General features: G+C 39.4%; 1 protein-coding gene across 1 annotated transcript in view; it reads right to left on the minus strand.

The window, feature by feature from the left end:
* Nucleotides 1-8,176: 8,176 nt before the first annotated feature.
* The window catches only part of sae1 (SUMO1 activating enzyme subunit 1), a 33,030-nt gene continuing 19,290 nt past the window's right edge, over nucleotides 8,177-21,916 (minus strand). The window contains exons 7-9 of the mRNA XM_063016254.1: nucleotides 13,399-13,543; nucleotides 13,231-13,300; nucleotides 8,177-8,457 (exon numbers count right to left, since the gene is read on the minus strand). Coding sequence (XP_062872324.1) covers nucleotides 8,359-8,457; nucleotides 13,231-13,300; nucleotides 13,399-13,543 — 314 coding nt within the window. The 3' untranslated portion in view covers nucleotides 8,177-8,358. The remainder of the gene's footprint in view (nucleotides 8,458-13,230; nucleotides 13,301-13,398; nucleotides 13,544-21,916) is intronic.

The raw sequence follows: 21,916 nt of genomic DNA on the forward strand, positions 1-21,916 counted from the left end.
TTTGTGACTCATTTGCTTCTTTTCAAATCTAATATATCAAAAAGGTAAAATAGCAAGGAATGAAACCAAATGACACTTGTTTAGACTGTGTAGTATGTGCTAGGGTCTATAAATGTGCCAGTAAGATTTCAAACCTTACAGGTCACAGGTCACCATGCCACTTGAGGTAGATTAATTCATATATACGAGGGATCTTTTAAAAATTTCCACACTTTTATATTTTCATTGGGAAGTGCGGAAACTTTTTGAAGAACCCTTGTATATACACCAATCAACCATAACATTAAAACCACCTCCTTGTTTCTACACTCACTGTCCATTTTATCAGCTCCACTTACCATATAGAAGCACTTTGTAGTTCTACAATTACTGACTGTAGTCCATTTATTTCTCTGCATGCTTTGTTAGCCCCCTTTCATGCTGTTCTTCAATGGTCAGGACCACCACAGAGTAGGTATTATATGGGTGGTGGATCATTCTCAGCACTGCAGTGACACTGGTGGTATGTTAGTGTGTGTTGTGCTGGTATGAGTGGATCAGACACAGCAGCGCTGATGCAGTTTTTAAACACCTCACCTCACCTGTCCCTGCTGGACTGAGAATAGTCCACCAACCAAAAATATCCAGCCAGCAGCGCCCCGTAGGCAGCGTCCTGTGACCACTGATGAAGGTCTAAGAGGTTGTAGAATTACAAAGTGCTTCTATATGGTAAGTGGAGCTGATAAAATGAACAGTAAGTGTAGAAACAAGGATGTGGTTTTAATGTTATGGCTGATCTGTGTATGAATTAATCTACCTTAAATGACATGGTGACCTGTGACCTGTAAGGCTTATTTTTTTTGTATTTGTAAACAACACTATAGAGTAAAACCTTTATATTTCAAACAGGCATGACTGGTTTATCTGTGCTGTGTAAGAATGACTGACTGTTCATGAATCCAGTTGTAGTGTTTTATGTAAACATTTTTGTACAGATTAGGTCATTTCCATCTTATTGCTGATAATAAAGGGTCAATGACTAGTTACTCTAATACTTTAATATTTCCTGCTGACTGAAAATTAGCAGGACTGGAGATTATCAGTGTATTTGTGATTAATAATACAGATATTCAGAATGGATTCACAGCACTAAGTATTTGCATTGTGGCCCAGCTGGTAGAAGGGGTGTTGTGTAATAACATGTATCTTTGGGATCAGGGTTTGATCCTTGCCATCGGCTAATATTTGGCTATTTATTCAACCATTATTAGCATTATTATTAATGCACTAGCTTACCTGGGCTTCAGCCCAGGGGCCCCAAATAATTGAGGGCCCCGGATTGGCTGTTTTATTTTGTATTTATTTTGTTAGTTATTTTGGTTAATAAGAATGATGGGAAGCTTACAAACCAATGATTTTGTAAATCATTTACACGTTATTCATATTTCTGACTGTTGATTGGCCAGATAAACTCTAACGAGCTGCTGTAATTCTGATTGGTGTTTTCAATTAAGCAACGTGAACGTTAGAGCTAGTTTGTGAGTGACATTCAGCTCAGCCAATCAGAATGCAGCACCAGGTTTATACACGTGTGTTCGGACGTTCTGCAGTTAGTATTGTATATGAGACTCGCCTTATGGTCCCAGCATTAAAGTTCGGGTTCTGGAGCTCGGCAGTGTAAAGTGCTGTAACGCTCACTGAGGTCCTGACTAAACAGTTAAAGTGACTCGACCCTGTCGTGTGCTTTTACTCCCACACCTCCACCACCGCACAGCAACAGACCCGCAGCATCCCCACCAGACAGCGGCTAGGTGAGCCGACCCTCTACAGTAGCAAGTGGCTAATGCTAGCGGTAAAGTGCCGCAATAGCGAAAGTAAAAACACAACAATATTTTTGTTAAGTAAAATATAAAAATAACTAAAACACAATGAAATATCAGAATACATGTAATCACAATACACAGTGAGTACACAGCAAGGGATTTTGGGAATCTGTGTAACCTGCTTAACATTACTAGACATATATATAGAGGGGGGCCCAAAATAATTTTTTGCTCCTAGTTAAGCCACTGAACTCTGTTGTCTTGCGTTTTGTACTGATTTTATGAAAACTATATGTGGGGGCCCACAACCAGCTGTAGCCCCTGGGCCCACAGGCAGGTTAAATCGCCTCTGGAGAAGGTCATATGTTATTTAGGTTGTTATTTTCTATTAGCTTCACCCTGGCCTGGATTACAGTGGGTCTAGCACCAAACAAAATAAACTGGTTACTGAAAATAAGTGGAATTAATTATACAGGGTGTCCTTAAAGTCTGAACACATAGGAAATATCACTATTTAATAACTTACATTATGTGCTGTGCCACCCAACCACCCTGAGATGTTTGTTTGTTTGTTTATTAGGATTTTAACGTCATGTTTTACACTCTTTGGTTACATTCATGACAGAAACGGTAGTTACTCATTACACAAGATTTATCAGTTCACAAGGTTATATCAAACACAGTCATGGACAATTTTGTATCTCCAATTCACCTCACTTGCATGTCTTTGGACTGTGGGAGGAAACCCACGCAGACACGGGGAGAACATTCAAACTCCACACAGAAAGGACCCGGACCGCCCCACCTCGGGATCAAACCCAGGACCTTCTTGCTGTGAGGCGACAGTGCTACCCACTTAGTCACCGTGCCGCCCACCCTGAGGTGTAAATCAGCCTACAAACAGTATCCTGCCTTAGGTAACTATGGAACAGTGACTCATTACAGAAAGTTTGGCAATAATAGTTCCATCCTGCACGTTAAACCTACAAACATGCAGTACAAACATAATGAAACAAGAAAAACAGTTTGAACCATGACATTTTACCTGGTGGAAAAAGAGTCAGATCTAGTGACAGTGTAAGGACTCCAGGATGCAGGCTGTTTGCTGAGGATTTTCACTATCAGTAACTAATCCTGCTTTCCCCTATTATACTATATGGCTGAGATTTTGCATGTGTTCCTTTACACTCGTCTCTTCACAGAAATGAGAGAACATTTTGTTTATTTTACCACTATCAGTGGCAGTTGCCTTGCAGTCAGCACGCCATGTGCCTGTCCAGCATCCATGCTGAAGTACAAAGAGTGATTTATAGCTATATCTCTTAACATGATCAAGAAAACAAAGGCAATGTTGGGCAAAATCAAAGAAACCTAAATGGTTAAAAAGCTTGGTCTATATATAACACCTATCATTTCATGTACTGTATCAGGTGCCAAGTCAAAATCAGTCTTGTACCACTCCTTTGCAACTTGTCAAACCAGTATATCCTGTTTTACTGGTGGGCAGAAAGTAACACTGGCAGTCTTGCTTTGGCGACTGGTGCTCAAAACATGTTTTCAGTGCATCTTCCCTGTAGTACTAAATTTGCATGGCTCCAGCACAGTTAGTAATTGTGAATCCCTAAAGGGCAATTGAAGAAATATAATTACTTGTAAATATCACACACACATTATGTATGTGTGTATATACACCAATCAGGCATAACATTATGACCACTGACAGGTGAAGTGAATAACACTGATTCTCTCTTCATCACGGCACCTGTTAGTAGGTGGGATATATTAGGCAGCAAGTGAACATTTTATTCTTAAAGTTGATGTGTTAGAAGCAGGAAAAATGGGCAAGCGTAAGGATTTGAGCAAGTTTGTGATGGCTAGATGACTGGATCAGAGCCAAAACTGCAGCTCTTGTGGGGTGTTCCCGGTCTGCAGTGGTCAGTATCTATTAAAAGTGGTAAACCCGCGACAGGTTCATGGGCGGCCAAGGCTCATTGATGCACGTAGGGAGTAAAGGCTGGCCCATGTGGTCCGATCCAACAGACAAATTGCTGAAGAGGTTAATGCTGGTTCTGATAGAAAGGTGTCAGAATACACAGTGCATCACAGTTGTGTATGGGGCAAGTCAGGGTGTCCATGCTGACCCCTGTCCGAAAACAGAAACAATGGACATGTGAGCATCGAAACTTGACCACGGAGAAATGGAAGAAGATGACCTGGTCTGATGAATCACGTGGATGCGTTTGCATCACTTACCTGGGGAACACATGGCACCAGGATGCACTATATGAAGAAGGCAAGCCGGCGGAGGCAGTGTGATGCTTTGGGCAATGTTCTGCTGGGAAACCTTGGGTTCTGCCATCCATGTGGATGTTACTTTGACACGTACCACCTACCTAAGCATTGTTGCAGACCACATACACACTTTTATAGAAACGGTATTCCCAGATGGCTGTGGCCTCTTTCAGCAGGATAATGCGCCCTGTCACAAAGCAAAAATGGTTTAGGAATGGTTTGAGGAGCACAACAACGAGTTTGAGGTGTTGACTTGGCCTCCAAATTCCCCAGATCTCAATCCAATCGAGCATCTGTGGGATGTGCTGGACAAACAAGTCCAGTCCATTAAGCTTTTTCAACATTCTTTTTCGCCAATTGGCTGATGCTGTCTTTATTTTTTATTTATTATTAATTTATTATTTTCATTATTATTTTTATTAACTGTACAGTGTCCTTGGGTACCTTGAGGCGGGAGGAGTAGTAATTGGTCATGTCTGAGAGACTGTGAGAGAGCGTATAGTCCGGATTAAGCGCCATCTGATTTACATCTTTTTGGCCCGCTCAAAGAAGCTTTAAGGGGAAGAAGATTTTCATGTGATGATGATGTGAAAGCAGTGGTGCATCAGTGGCTACACACTAAACCAAAAACATTTTTGCTGATGGCATTAAAAAGTTGGTATGACGCTTGGAAAAATGCATCGGTAGGTGAGTATGTAGAAAAGTGATGCAATTTGAATTAAATAGAGTTTTTAAAAATGTACTGAAACTTTTTGAAGAACCCTCGTATTATTATCGCTCAGTCATCCTGACAGTTAAATTAAAGATAGTGTTAGAAATAAAAACAGGCCAGACTGGACAGACAGGACTCCCAATCAAAACAATGTTTCCCTTATGGTTCTGAGTCATCAAGCAGCCTACGTCATTGCATTTACCTTTGCCAAGGTCGTAGATGTACTTCCCGACCATAAATAGCCTTGAATCACACAACCAGATAACGTGTGCCGTGTTCTTTTCTTTTTTTAAAAACTGACATCTCACATGTCATCTCAATCATTTTTAGCTGTACACCAATCAGCCATAACATTAAAACCACCTCCTTGTTTCCACACTCACTATTTTATCAGCTCCACTTACCATATAGGAGCACTTTGTAGTTCTACAATTACTGACTGTAGTCCATCTGTTTCTCTGCATGCTTTGTTAGCCTGCTTTCACCATGTTCTTAAATAATCAAGACTCTCCCAGGACCACTACAGAGCAGGTATTATTTAGGTGGTGGGTAATTCTTAGCACTGCAGTGAAACTGACATGGTGCTGGTATGAGTGAATCAGACAGAGCAGTGCTGCTGGAGTTTTTAAATACTGTGTCCACTCACTGTCCACTCTATTAGACACTCCTATCTAGTTGGTCCACCTTGTAGATGTAAAGTCAGAGACGATCGCTCATCTGTTGCTGCTGTTTGAGTTGGTCATCTTCTAGACCTTCATCAGTGGTCACAAAACGCTGCCCATGTGGTGCTGATGGCTGGATATATTTTTGGTTGGTGACCTATTCTCAGTCCAGCAGGGACAGTGAGGTGTTTAAAAACTTCATCAGCACTGCTGTGTCTGATCCACTCATGTCAGTGTCACTGCAATGCTGAGAATGATCTACCATCTAAATAATACCTACTCTGTAGTGGTCCTGTGGGGGTCCTGACCATTGAAGAACAGGGTGAAAGCAGGTTAAAAAAAGTATGTAGAGAAACAGATGGACTACAGTCAGTTATTGTAGAATACAAAGTGCTCCTATATGGGAAGTGGAGCTGACAGAATAAACAGTGAGTGTAGAAACAAGGAGGTGGTTTTAATGTTATGGCTGATCAGTGTATAATAATGATCATCCTGCCAAGCACCCTTCATGGCTTTCCAATCACTAGAAGTGTTTATTTATTTTAACTTGCAAACATGCAAACTCCACACAGAAAGGACCCGGACCGCTCCACCTGGGAATCGAACCCAGGATCTTCTTGCTGTGAGGTGACAGTGCTACCCACTGTAGACACAGTAGAATTCCACTTTCTTTATTTCTATAATAAATGGAATTTTAAAAGATCCTCCAACAACCCATTCGACACTTGTTTAAGAACATTCCAAAAATATACACGAAGCTTCTTGAGAGGCCAATTATGAACCTACTACTTTAAGTTTCTGTTTTTTGTCCACCCCCTGCATGTACTGGTAAAAACATAAATCTACAACCCAAATCAGAAAAAGTTGGAACAGCATGGAAAATGCAAATAATAAAAAAAAACAGAGTTTCTTACATTTACTTACAGGATGAACCTGAGATATTTAATGTTTTGTCTGCGTAACTTCATTTCATTTATTAATAATAAACATCCATTCCTGCATTTCAGGCCTGCAACACATTCCAAAAAAACCATTCCTTTTCACCACACCACCACAATACACGTTTTTACTGTGATGGTCCATCCTAGATGCCTCCGAGCCCAGAGAAGTCAACGGCGCTTCTGGACATGGTTAACATAAGGCTTCTTTTTTGCACAGTAAAGTTTTAAGTGGCATTTGTGCATGTAACTCTGTATTGTAGTGCTTGACAAAGGTTTGCCAAAGTAATCCCTCACCCATGTGGTTATATCAGCTATTGTTGAGTGGCGGTTTTTGATGCAGTGTCGTCTGAGGGATCAAAGATCACAGGCGTTCAGCTTAAGCTTGCACCCTTGGTCTTTACACACTGAAATTCCTCCTGATTCCATAAATTGTTTAATGATATTATGCACTGTAGAGGGAGAAATATGCAAATCCCTTCCAATCTTTCTTTGGGGTACATTGTTTTAAAAAATTTCAATCATTTTCTTACGCATTTGTTGACAAACTGGAGATCCTCTGATCATCTTTGCTCATCAAAGACTCAGCCTTTACTGAATGCTGCTTTTTGATTTTGAACCATGATTACAATCAGTTGTTGACATCACCTGTTTGGAATCACATAATTATTTAGTTTTTTTACCTCATTACTAACCCTAAATTGCCCCCATCCCAACTTTTTTTGGAATGTGTTGCGGGCCTGAATGGATGTTCATTAACAAATGAAATGAAGTTGAGCAGATAAAACATGAAATATCTTGGGTTCAAACTGTCTGCAATCAAATAAAAGACAAAGTAAATGTAAGGAAGAGCCGCTCAGGTGGCGCAGTGTTAAAGTACGCTAGCGCACCAGAGTTGGGTTTCTAGATGCATCGTATGAAAACTCAGCTCTGCCTTTCCGACTGGGTTTGGCGGCAGTATGAACAACGTTTGGCTGTTGTTCAGGGTTAGGGGTAGAGTCGGAGCATAGGTCCTCATAACTGGTGCGACTGCGGACCCTGCTGTTGACTGACGCCGCCTGCACAGGGCTGAGGAATCACATTGAGGGGGGTGTGACCCTCCGTGCGCAGTGTCTCTTGGTGTATGAATTCGGCTCGTGCAGGTGAAAAATGCAGGCTGTACTGATTGCGTGCCGGAGGGGGCGCAAGTCAGTTAAGTGGTGTCCTCAGTCAGCAGTGAAGGGTCGAATCAGTATAGAGGACACAATAAGGGTAATTGGACATGACTAGAATAGGGATAAGAATGGGGGGGGGGGGGGGGGGGAGTGGGGAAAAAAATAGATAATTAAAAGTAAATGTAAGAAACACTGCATTTTTATTTTACTTGCATTTTCCATACTGTCCCAACTTTTTCTGATTTGGGGATGTACATTTTTTTAACTGAAAAACATCACAGCCAAGAACAGTCAGATGACAAATCAGTCTGATAGTCTTAAACTATTTATTAGTGGTCGGCTACAAGAAAAAATAGAAATAATAATAAAAAATAAAATAATTATTAAAATTAAATTTATCAATGCAATGAATTGGTCTACTTACAATTATTTAATATAATATTAAACCCCATTTTAAAATTGCTTGGCTTAAAATTAAACAGTGTTTGGTCCAGTATGGATTTTTTGGTCATTAATAGCCTACAGATTTTTTACCTTATACAATATAAAGCGGTAATTATGGATGATTTATTAAATTAATGACAACCATCAGCTAAATATCATTGTGACAAGACACTTGTAGTTCAAACCAGGTTTTTTTATTAAGTTCAAATTACAAAAACATTGCATGGCAAATTGCTCCACTTTTCTTACAGTTTCAAAAGTTCAGTCAGAACATTTGTTTCTTGCTGCACTAAAACAGTTTGTGGTGCTTTGAGTGCTTTGATTTCAACCCCCTTGAAACCACCTTGTTCTTCTTTATGATCGTTTGGATCCGAAGAAGTCCACAACGCCGCTACTGTTTAGTCCATCAAAGAAAAATAAATTCCTGTGTGGAGCATCCCTCTGAGACAGTGCCTGTTTTAATACACAGGAAAAAAAGTAAAAATCACACCACGTGCGAACCATTTGGTACATTTACCAGTATCTGTTTGTTTACCTAGGCTGTTACGGTTAACCTGTGTGATTAAACTGATAGATCTTTGTTGTGGTACATGTGTGGCTGTGGGTAAGGGACAGCATGAACTGCGTGTGGGTTGCAGCCTGTTTCATCATGCAATAAAATGGCGAGACGGCCTGGCTGCTCTCCACCACCATGTGGGTGCAAAGGCGTGCCCGGCAGCTATGTATCAGCCACCACAAGCAACACACACACAAACACACCCACATACACACACACACACACGCTCTCTACCTGACTCTGAATGACTCCTGCATGCTGCAGTTATGGTTAGTTCAACCTCAATGAACCTGCACCACTAAGCTCAGTATAAAGAGAGCCGGCATAAAGAGACTCAGCATTTCAATATCCCACTATGTAAACATGACTTGCATCGATATCCACAACCACAAATACCTCGTGGGGTTCACTTTAAGTGAGTCTTCAGTAACGGCTGTAATTCACATGTTATGATTCAACATTTCAGACACCAGATTTCAGTGACCGGAATTTTACCTTTTCAGTTCTGGCATTTAAAAAGTGCAGGCATCTAAAAGGTTAAGATATAATGCCAGATTCCAGGGGGGATGGCAGCTGTCATTTGCCTTACATTATATAACCAACAGTATGTGGACAGCTGACCATGCACTTTTTGGACATTCTATCTTATCTCTGTGCCCTCTTTCCTTGCAGCAATAATCATCTCCACTCTTGGAAAGGCTTTTCACAAGCTTTTGGTGTATCTGTGGGAATTTGTGGCCATTTAGTAAAAGGGCATTCGTGAGGCAAGGTACTAATGTTGGACAATCAATCCAAGTTTTGAAATGGATTGAGGACAGGGCCACTAGAGTTTCTTTACACCAAAATAGACAAAGCATGTCTTGGACAATGGGCCTTACATGCACAGGGGCACAAGCAAGCTGCAACAGAAAAGGGTCTTTTCCAAACTGTTGCCACAAAATTGAAGGCATATAGATTGTCTGATGATGTTAATTTTACACACCTGTTAGCAACAGGTGTGCCTGTAACCCCTGTGCCTAAAACCACATCACCAGAAACTATCGAGTTGTGTCCCAAAGCATTTTGAATAGAAGTCAATGTCATATTTGGAGTAACTATTTAGTACGTGCCATGCTGTTTGCAACATATCAACTATTTTTAAATTAAAGGATGAAGGGCTGTTTGTCAAGTATCATGGTGATTCAGATAAATACAGAAAAGCTTTTTCTTTCTCTAAAACTACCAATAATCTTGGTTATATAATTGGGTTTTATAATATATACCCAAAATATCAAAGATCTGTAAACAAACAAACATAGCCTGTAGCTTACAAAACAAACAAAACAGCCTAAAACAAAAAAAACACAGCCTGAAACAAACACAGCCTGTGACTAGCAAAAACAGACAAAACATAGCCTGTTACTAACAAAAACTAACAAAACAGCTTGAAACAAAAAACTAACAAACAAAACACTGCCTGAAACAAACACAGCCTGTGACTAGCAAAACAGACAAAACACAGCCTGAAACAAAAAAACTAAAACAAAACACAGCCTGAAACAAACACAGCCTGTGACTAGCAAAACAGACAAAACACAGCCTGAAACAAAAAAAACTAACAAACAAAACAGCCTGAAACAAACACAGCCTGTAACTAACAAAAACTAACAAAACAGCCTGAAACAAAAAACTAACAAACACAACACAGCCTGAAACGAACACAGCATGTGACTAGCAAAACAGACAAAACACAGCCTGAAACAAAAAAACTAAAACAAAACACAGCCTGAAACAAACACAGCCTGTGACTAGCAAAACAGACAAAACACAGCCTGAAACAAAAAAACTAACAAAACACAGCCTGAACCAAACAGCCTGTAACTAACAAAACAGCCTGAAACAAAAAACTAACAAACACAACACAGCCTGAAACAAACACAGCCTGTGACTAGCAAAACAAACAAAAGACAGCCTGAAACAAACTCAGCCTGTAACTAATGAAAACAAACAAAACAGAGCCTGAATCACAGTCTGTAACTAACAAAAACAAACACAGTGTGAAACAAACAAAAAAACTGCCTGAACTAACAAAAACAAAATCAGAGCCTAAAACTAACAAAAATGAAATACAGCCTGAAACAGTTTCAGGTGTTTTTTGTTAGTTACAGGCTCTGTTTCAGACTGTATTTAATTTTTAGGCTGTGTTTTGTTTTTAATAGTTTTAGGCTCTTATTTTGTTAGTTTCAGGCTCTTATTTTGTTTTTGTTAGTTTCAGGCTCTTATTTTGTTTGTTTCACACTGTGTTTGTTTCACACTGTGTGTTTTAGGCTGTGTTAAGTTTTTGTAGTTCAGGCTGTTATTTGTTTCTTTTCACACTGTGTTTGTTTTTGTTAGTTTCAGGCTGTTTGTTTTTGTTAGTTTCAGGTGTTTTTGTTAGTTACAGGCTCTAAAAAAACACAGCCTGTAACTTCCAAAAACAAAACAGCCTGAAACACAGTTTGTAACCAACAAAAACAAAACAAACAAAACAGCCTGAAACCAAAACTAACAAAACAGAGCCTGTAACAAACAAAATATATAGAAAACAAACATAACACAACCTTAATCAAAGTCAGCCTGTAACTAACAAAAACAAACAAAACAGAGCCTGTCTGAGGGGGTGTGTTTGTTATGGACCTGCTCGGTCAGGACTGGAGGTCAGCAGCATTAGAGAGGAAGTGAAATGTGATAAGGTGATTGGGGGAAATCGGGGGGAAAATGCATTAACAAAAAAGCGGGAAAAAACTGCCTGTAACCAACAAACAAAATACAGCCTGAAACAAACTAACAAAGCAGCACAGTCTGTTACTAATAAACAAAACAAAACATAGCCAGTAACTAACAAAACCAAACATTGCCTGTAACTAATAAACAAACCAGCACAGCCTAAAGATTAGTAATTTTAGTGATCTTGTACTCAAATATGCAAACATGTAAAATGTTATTACTTCTTATTAATGCTTATTATTGAAAATATTAATGCTTTAAATTATTTTTGCTTAAATTGCCAGGGCAAATTTCAGAAATCTATGATTCTATGGGTTAAGTGGAAGAAAACTAGGCATGTCATGAATATTCCTAATTACAGATGAACCTTTAAAACTAGCTTTAATGCTGCTAAAAAAACGACGTCCCCTAAACTCAAAATCTTTGAAATTTGACGAAATTCGTGGAGAAATTTGTACCCTTAAACTCGACATGTTCAGCTTTTTAAAAAATCTATTTATTTATTTCAAATTAACAATGAACAGCCACTTTGTTTAGCGTTTGGCTTGAGCAATGCGGTAAAACACTATCAAAGTGCGCATATGAGACGAATCTGCATTTGTGTGGAATAACCATCAGATTCACATGTATCTGTGTTTAGCAGGATTTTCCACCTTTCACTTTTAAACATGTGTTATAGCTCGAGGCGCTGAGAAATTGTGAGAATCAGCTTGTCCATAAGAGTCTGAAACGCTTATCATAAAAAAAAGCTTGATGTGTTTTGTCTGTAACTGACAAAAAAAAATCCTGAACCTAACAAAAACAAACAAAACACAGTCTGAAAAAACACAGCCTGCAGCTACCAAAAACAAACAAAATAGAGCCTAAAACTCACAAAAGCAAACAAAACAGTCTGAAAAAACACAGTCTGCAGCTACCAAAAACAAACAAAAGAGCCTAAAACTCACAAAAGCAAACAAAACACAGCCTAAAACTCACAGAAACAAACAAAACAGCCTAAAACTAACAAAAGCAAACAAAACACAGCCTAAAACTAACAAAAATAAAACATAGCCTGAAACTAACACAGCCTGTAACTAACAAAAACAGACAAAACACTGCCTGAAACTAACAAAACACACCCTGAAACAAGTTTAGTTTAGTGTTTAGTTTTTAACGCCATGTCTGCCCTTTGGGCCATGTTCATGGCAGGAAAGGTTGTGATCTGTCTTTTATTTACTTATTTCCTTTCACCCTGAAACAAACACAGCCTGTAACTACCAATAAACAAACAGCCTGAAACAAAACACAGCCTGTAACTAGCAGACACAAACAAAAAGCCTGAAACAAACTTGTGTTATAGCTCGAGGCGCTGAGAAATTGTGAGAATCAGCTTGTCCGAAAGAGTCAAACGCTTATCGTAAAAAAAAGCTTAATGTGACAATGTATTAACAGCACAACATAGGAACACTAAACCTCTCCTAATTATTACCGCTCATAAATTCTCTTCACTAATGAAATTCCTCACTCGTTGTTTTACTACAATAAGTCATGTTAATCTTTGTGCACCGTCACACTTCATAGGAAATAACGGCACAGTCGGTGCAAAAGTGGCTTTGCCGCTTCTCATGTGAATGGGCCTTTACTTGACTTTAGCTGTTTTTCAATTGTATTTCATTGTTTTTATTATATTATTTTTATTATACTTGTGTTATTGTCAGTGTGTAAGTGTCAAAAACAAGCCCATTATTTTACGTTAGCCTATAATACATATGGTTCCATGGAACGCATTAATAGGTTTCCGATTCATCAAGGCCAGTCCCAGAACCAACTGACGTCAAGTTTCAAGGTATCACTGTACATCGGTAAGTGTGGGTCAGAATCTTCAAAGAGTCAACGTTTGTCATAAGTTGAATTAAAATAAATAGTACTGAGTGGGATCATACCTTGACAATCTCCTGACCTAGTACTCCTCCAACCACAGCACACACTGGTGCCATCTCAGAGAAGCAATACCTTTAAAGATCAAATATACAGAGAAGTTATGCTTGTATTTGGACACTTTATGAGTATATAAGTATATAATGCAGGATGGGGGATGTGTTAGCAAGCACCTGACAAAGTTGTCTGGAAGGAGGTCCGGATTCACTCCCATGGACTCTAGGAGGTCATCTCTGATCTGCAGGAGCAGTTTGGAGTCCTCAGCATAACTACCAGGCTGAGGATCTCGTCCTTTATCAGTACGGAACTTCAACATTACTGTAGGGGGAGAGAGAGAGAGGACTTCATAACAAGGAACAGTATGTGTATAAGTGTCACTAATAAAACAAAGTGATGGAACCTAGTAACTCAAGGGTAACACGTGTGCATGTTTAAATCCCTGACAAAAAAATGACCGTTCATCTTGTGCAGATTTTACTGGCATTACTTTGAAAGTGTATAGTTACTAACTGTAGTTCATCTGTGGCTATGCAAAATGTTAGATCCTTCTATGTTCCATTTATTATTAAACAGGATCATCAATGATCAAAAATTATTTGGTCGTGGGCCATTTCTAGTACAGCATTAACATAGTGAGGATATTTTGTGTTGTACACTGGTATTTTAACACAGAGTAGGCTAAAAGCATTAAAAAAATTGACAGATTGTTTTGACATTCATCAGTTTTATGCATCTTTGTCATTTATTACTTGTTAGTTTAGCCTTTCTATTACTTTTCAACATCTGTGTGAATTATGGCATGTATATATAACATGTAAATAAGGGTAAACTGAGTAAAGTCAATGATACCAATGATAATACTGTATGTGAATAAGGGATGAGTAAGCCTTAGACACCCAAAGCAAATAATCAATTATAAATAAAGATTAACGCATGTTGAGCATCACACTAACTACAAACATTTTAGAAACACATGTACACTTGCTTATTCATATAATTATCCAGTCACTCCACTCATGTACATTTAGCAATATATACAATTACAGAGACGCTTCAATAATGTTGCCATAAGAATGTGGCATGAACATAAATGACTTTTCCCATGAAAATGATTGTTGGTGGCCGCTCAGGTGGCGCAGCGGTAAAGTACGCTAGTGCACCAGAGTTGGGGTTCTGAATCTCGACTCCTCATGGCTGGAAAAACCGCCTGCACGGGGTTGGGGAATAATGCTGATGGGGGTGTGACCCTCCGTACACAGCGCCCATTAGTGTATGAACTCGACTCGTGCAGGTGAAAAATGAAGTCTGTACTGATTGCGTACCGGAGGGGGGCGCAAGTCAGTTGAGAGGCATCCTCAGTCAGCAGTGAAGGGTCGAACCAGAATAGAGGACGCAATCAGGGTAATTGGACACGACTAGACTAGGGGAGAAAAATTGGGGGGGGGAAGTGGGGAAAAAATAGATAAGAAAAAAAAAGAAAAAAAAAAAAGAAAATGATTGTTGGTGGAAGTCTGACTGGTATGTGTACGTCAAAAACATACACAACGTCTGCTAATAGTCAAAAAGAATTTACACATTATGGTGTAAAAAACAAACAATATCCAGTGAGCGACAGTTCTGTGGGAGCGGCTACTTTACAAGTCAAAGAAGAATGGCTAGACTTGTTTGAGCTTACAGAACGGTTACAGCAATTAAAATAACCATAAAGCATTAGCAGAAAAACATATCTTAATGCACAGAGTTAAAATGTTAAACTTTGAGGTGAATGATCTACAACAGAAGAAGACCACAACAAGGTCCACACCTGTCAGCTTAAAAGAGGAATTTAAAGCTACAGTGAGCATAGGATTACCAGGACAGTTAAAAATTTAAACACCCTAGGTGGTCTGATACATCTTTATTGCTTCTGCAACATGCAGATGATAGCATCACCTATAAAACCTGATGTAGTCTTTAGCTCTTGTAGCTCAACCACCTCATCCTTCAATGTTTAGGGCGTCAAGATGCTACTTGCTCCACACAGTTGTAAAGAATAGTTATTTGAGGTACCCTTCCTGTCTGCTAAAATCTGGCTCATCTACAAGGTGTTTCTGCAGACAGGACAGCCTTTTTTTAAATGTTTTTTTTTTAATGTTAAACTGTTCTGTATAAACTCTAGAGACAGGTGTTTCTCAAAAAGTGGGGTGTGTATAAGACTGTATATAGCTCTGTAAATGCACAATTGCAATAAAAGTATTAAACCCTATTGCAAACTAGGTTTATTCATGAGATTCCAGCTGTTTGCAATAAACCAATCAAAAAGGAACATTTTAAAGCCCAAGACATCTAATATAACAGGTGATTTCATCAAATTCAACACAATGACAAGTGTCTTTAGTACTTAAAGCATCCATTGGTGTTGGCCATTCCAAAATCTTCCACGACTTCTTTTAAAACCGAGCCTTGGTGGACTTCGAGGTATGCTTGGGATCACTGTTCTGTTAAAAGGTCCAATGATGCCCAAGCTTCAGCATCCTTGCTGCAGGTTTCCAGAGCCAGAGGAAGCAAAGCAGCCCCAGAGCATTACAGAGCCACCATCAAACTTCACTGTAGGCTGGGTATGCCTTTTCTGCATATGCTTCATTCTTCCTCCATAGAGCCAAAAGTTCCAGTTGTGGTTCTTCGCTCCACTTTTTTCTTGTACTTTTGGGTCAGTAGAGGTGTACGTCTTGGAGTTCGGACATTCAGCGTTTAGTATGCACCCTACTGTGCAAACTCAAACCTCAATGCCTGCTGCAAGCAAATCTTTTGTAGTCACTTGAGGGGTTTTGATCACTTGCTTCCTCTTTCTGCCGTGTCCAGGTTGTGTGGGCAGTAGTCCTTTAACTTTGCACTTGCAAACAATGCATCCAACTGTATGTCTTGGAACATTCAGCGCCTCTGCAATCTTTTTGTATCCTTTTCCTTGTTAGAGCAAGGCAGGTATCTCTTTTCTTTTTCTCTCTTGATTTTATTTTATCTTGCTATATTTCTAACATGAAATTAAACATCACAGTCAGCAAACCCCTGACCACACCTGATGCAACTAATGAAACCCCTTCAAAACCCCTGATATGCAAATGTAGGCTCCTATAAGGGAATCTATTCAGGGGGTTGAATAATTCTGAGACCAAAATAGTCATTAAAAGTGGATTTGGAGAAAACACTTATTTTAATTGTGTTGAGCAATTTAAATTGTTCTTTGATTGTTCTTTTGCAAACAGCTAAAAGTTGGTAGATTTTTATAAATAAATACACTTAATTTGCAATGGGGGTTGAATAATTTTAAGTGAAACTGCAAGTGGTTTCTTAACACAGAACACTGTCAGTTGGCTACTGTCGCCCTAGACAAATGTAAAAAAGGAAATCACAGAAACACCAAAACAGAGTTGACGCTTTCATCTTTCAGCCTCTAATGCTTGTTCACAATTGGCTGTTTGCTGACAGATTTTGTATTTACTGTGCTGAAGGTTTTTTGTTACATTGAGCTTGTTTTACAGAGAGTGCTCGCAAACCTACTGCTTCTTGGAGTGACTTTTTATTATTTTATTCCAACAATCACAGCAGAACCACATATTGCCTGATTGCCTCTGCAACAGCAACAAGAATTCAAGTAGAAGTCACAGGTTTTGTTCAGTTGCTATTTTTCAGACTCATCTAATATCAAGAAAACCATCAAGATTTGACTAGTCAAGTACATTACATGGCCAGTTGAACATTGACACTTAACCATGAGCTTGTTGGACATGCAGTGGATGCCCTTACTCACTACTCTGATTTATGAATATATTGCCTTTGAATTTGTTGTACCCTTCTCCTGACTGATACCTTTGAACAATGAGATTATATTAATGCTTTGTAAGCTCTATGTGGACCATGGCTTTTGCTATAAGTTGCACCTATTAGCTCAGGACGCAGACGCTTTTATCCAAAGCGACTTGCAGTACTGCGACAGTATATTGTCTAAGCAATTTAGGGTTAAGGGCCTTGCTCGAGGGCCCAACAGTGGCAACCTGGCTGTGGTGGGGCTTGAACCAGTGACCTTTCGATTACTAGTCCGGTACCTTAACCTTACCTTAAACTGCCCTACTAGAACAGCTGAACTTTATACATGTTTATTCTGAGCCACTTTAATTGATGGCATCTGTCACTGACTACTATTTAACATGAGTTTAAATGGGATTGGTTCATTCTGAACACAGCTACATCCCCAATTATAAATGGTTGCACACTTATGCAATGACATTAGTTTTCTTTTTCCCTCAAAACTATGGGTCAAGGTAGAAATACATCTGAATTTATTTACCTTGGTCAGATTTTTTTCCATTACAAAAACCTGGCATTTTAACAGGGATTTGAAGACTTTTTTTTATATCTACTGTATATTTCACATGAGAAACAGCTGTTAGGACAAGTCACAAGGGAAGAATTTAAAAAAATTAAATAAATATAACTGATTAGTCTCAAGGCGTGGTGTGATAACATGCAGCTGAACACGCAAATGAAACTGTGGAAATGATTACCGACTTCTACAAAAATCATGCACCACTTACACCCATGGAAAAAAATGGTAAAATTTTAGCAGAACAGTCACACAAAGTCATTAAACAAGATTTCAACCTCACAACGAAACCTCACAACATCACAAAGAAGGTCCTGCAGCGCCTGCACATTTACCGCTCAGCTGAAGAAATTTAAGCCGCTTCACAGAAGCTGTTGGTCCTTTTCTACACAAAAACAATAGAATCAATAATAAACATTTTCTTTTAGTTCAGCTCTGCAACTTCTCACACCAAGCACAAGCTACAGCGTATTGTGGGAAGCACCATAAATGTAGGTCCCAGCTCTGCTCCGTTTCTATTGCAAATATTTACATTTTGCATGATTCATTATTTTTATAATGTTCGACTTCTTGATATTGTATTTGTTACAAAGTAATACTGTAATGCTATTGCATTGAGTGGCACCACACCAAAAAGACTGAACCCAAACCATGTCTTTATGATTTGCTTTTTGCACAGAGGCAGTCATACTAGAACGAGAAACAGCCCTCCTCCTACAAATAAAAAACTTGGATTCCTCTCATTTATATCACTGATGTTAAAACTGGGTGTGGCCAAAAGAAATAAACCCAATAAAGTGGTACCTTGAAACTCAAGGTCAAGGTCAATTGGTTCTGGGAGTGGCATTGAGTTTAAAAGGCGTTGAGTTTTAAGGTATTTTTTCCCATAAGGATGTATGGAAAGCCGGTTAATGCGTTCCATGGTCCTGTGGAACTGCATATATTTTAGGCTAATGTAAAATAATGGGGTTGTTTTTGGCACTTATACACTGAGAATAACACAAGTATAATATAAAATCACTGAAATATAATTAAAAAACAGTAAACATCAATCAAAAATACAATAAAACCTGCTTTTACCTTTACTTCTTTATCGTTTTCTTATGCTTCTTAATTAGTGGAGAGAACAAATAAGCAGTAATAATTAGGAGAGGTTTAGTGTTTCTATGTCGTTCTTTTAATACATTGTTACATTATAATTTTTTTTAATGATAAGCGTTAGACTCTCTCGGAAAAGCTGATTCTGACAATTTCTCAGAACCCCGACTGTAACACAAGTTTAAAAGTGTAACAGCTGAACACAGATACATGTGGAGTAAATTTGACAGTTATTCCACACAAATGCAGATTCGTATCATATTTGCATGACGTTTTACCACACCGCTCAAGCCGAGCGCTGAGCAAAGCAGCAGTTTACACACGTTGAGTTTAAGGGAAACGTTGAGTTTAAGGGTACAAATTTCTCAACGAAGGGCATTGAGTTTCAAAGATTTTGGGTTTAGGGTACAAGGTACCACTGTACTTAGATGCTGAGTCCACATATTTTTGGCTACATAGTGTCCATTCATGCATTATACAATTTCTTACTCATTACTTACTATAAATAAAAGGTTAAACCAAAAATATTACATTTTAAGCAGATGTTACAAATGAATGTTAAATCCACACTCATTCTAACGCGACATTACCAAACATTGAAACTTTCTTGATCACCCACTCACCACACCATAAAGTGCATTTCACTAAATTTCCACAAGGTATAAGGTGCAGAGCAAAAAATCCCTCAAGCATCAAGGACACATTTTCCTAGACACATTACCATAAATAGTAGTAAACACTGGCAAAAACTTTATACTGTGATTTTAAGATAATACAGACTTTCCTTTAGTCACTGAATCTCATTTTGCAATTATTTACCCTTTCTACCTCTTGCATTTATTTAATTTCCCTGAACACTTCATACTGGTCAGAGCTGTTTTGGATCTGCGCCACTCTGAAACACTGAGCCTGATAACAGGTTGCCGATTCCGTTTAGGTTGGTGTGCAGGAGGTATTGCAGAAATATCGTAACTAGTTTAAATAAGACTGGCTAATTACAAAGAAACTCAAAAGCAGTGTCGCCGCTTTCAAATTGCACTGCTTGAATCAAGGCATGAATGAGCAGACTTTCTCAAAAAAGTGGCTTGTACTACTGATATATGACATTTTTTTCTATTTTCATCAACCTCCCTCATTATTCTGGCTAGGGTTGTGGCAGGTGCAGTTCCACCATGAAACACCAATGCTAATCCATCAAATGGGTTCAGCCATACACCAGGAGCCAATCAGTCTGCATAGATGCCCTACCAGGCGATAGCAAGTGAACTAGCACTTGATCTGTAGTATTACCCTAATGTATATTGTTAATTTGTTTAACTAAAGATAAAAAGCAAAAGTAGTAAAACATAACTTTGTCAACAGATTTGATGTGAACTGATGTCTTAATACACAAACAAAACATCACTGGTAACAAATTATGCATCCAACAAATGGAATTGTTCATACACCTCCACTCTGCATGGTTTAATCTGTGGGTTTTTTTATTAGTCAGGTCAAGAAGTTCATTTCTTTCCTGTAGGTTGCTTCTGTATTTTGGGGATCAACGCAGTAGATCGTTCTGTTTTGCAAACCTAATTTGGCAGTTTTAGGCTGGATGCCCCATGGTGGCACGGTGGCTTAGTGGGTAGCACTGTCGCCTCACAACAAGAAGGTCCTGGGTTCGATCCCCAGGTGGGGCGGTCCAGGTCCTTTCTGTGCGGAGTTTGCATGTTCTCCCCGTGTCCGCGTGGGTTTCCTCCGGGTGCTCCGGTTTCCTCCCACAGTCCAAAGACATGCCACCAGGCTAATTGGAAACACTGAATTGTCCTATAGGTACCTACCTTGCCGCTAGATGCACAAACCAGTGCATTGTAGTGCCGGTCCCAAGCCCGGATAAAATAGGGAGGGTTGTGTCAGAAAGGGCATCCGGCGTAAAAATTTTGCCAAATCGATGCGCGGATCATGATCCGCCAAAGCGCTGACCCCGCAACCGAGCGGGACAAAGGCCCAGGAGAAGAAGGCGGCTGGATGCCCCATCTGATCCAACCTCCTCATTTTATTCAGGCTTGCCACAGACAAGTTCAGCTCCTGATGGCTAAGCTGTTCGTACAGCATACCACTGCTTCCACCCAAGTGCCCTGATGCTAAATGCTAATAGAATAGAGTGACCACTACGTGATCTGTTCAGCTAGAAGCACAAGATTTTGAAGTATGTCTGTGGGAAGCTGTGCCCATTTAGTCAAAAGAGCATTTGTATGGTTGGTGCTGATTTGCTGAGGTCAGGGCTCTGTGCAGGCCACTGGAGCTTCTTTTATCCATGTCTTTATAAACTTTGCTTTGTGCACAAGGACACAGTTGTGCTAAGACAGGAAAGGGCCTTCCTTAAATATTTTCCTATTTATTAGACCTGTTAGCAATTGCTGTGGCTAAAACATTAATTTACTAATTAAAAGGGGCACATACACTGATCAGCCATAACATTAAAACCACCTCGTTTCTACACTCACTGTCCATTTTATCAGCTCCACTGTTCATATAGAAGCACTTTGTAGTACTACAATTACAATTGTAGTGACAATTACAATTACTGACTGTAGTCCATCTGTTTCCCTACATACCTTTTTAGCCTGCTTTCACCCTGTATTTCAATGGTCAGGACTCTCCCAGGACCACCACAGAGCAGGTATTATTTAGATGGTGGGTCATTCTCAGCACTGCAGTGACAATGACATGGTGGTGGTGTGTTAGTGTGTGTGTTGTGCTGATATGAGTGGATCAGACACAGCAGCACTGCTGTCCACTCTATTAGACACTCCTAAATGGTTGGTCCACCCTGTAGATGTAAAGTCAGAGACGATCGCTCATCTATTGCTGCTGTTTGAGTTGGTCATTTTCTAGACCTTCATCAGGTCACAGAATGCTGCCTACAGGGCACTGTTGGCTGGATATTTTTGTTTGGTGGACTATTCTCAGTCCAGCAGTGACAGTGAGGTGTTTAAAAACTCCAACGTTGCTGTGTTTTGTCCACTCATACCAGCACAACAAACACTAACACACCACCACAGTGTCACTGCAGTGCTGAGAATGATCCACCACCCGAATAATACCTACTCTGTAGTGGTCCTGGGAGAGTCCTGACCATTGAAGAACAAGGTATGTAGGGAAACAGATGGACTACAGTCAGTAATTGTAGAACAACGAAGTGCTTCTATATGGTAAGTGGAGCTGATAAAATGGACAGTGAGTGTAGAAAC

This window comes from Trichomycterus rosablanca, chromosome 20 (genome assembly GCF_030014385.1).
Source record: "Trichomycterus rosablanca isolate fTriRos1 chromosome 20, fTriRos1.hap1, whole genome shotgun sequence".
Classification (NCBI taxonomy): Eukaryota; Metazoa; Chordata; class Actinopteri; order Siluriformes; family Trichomycteridae; genus Trichomycterus; species Trichomycterus rosablanca.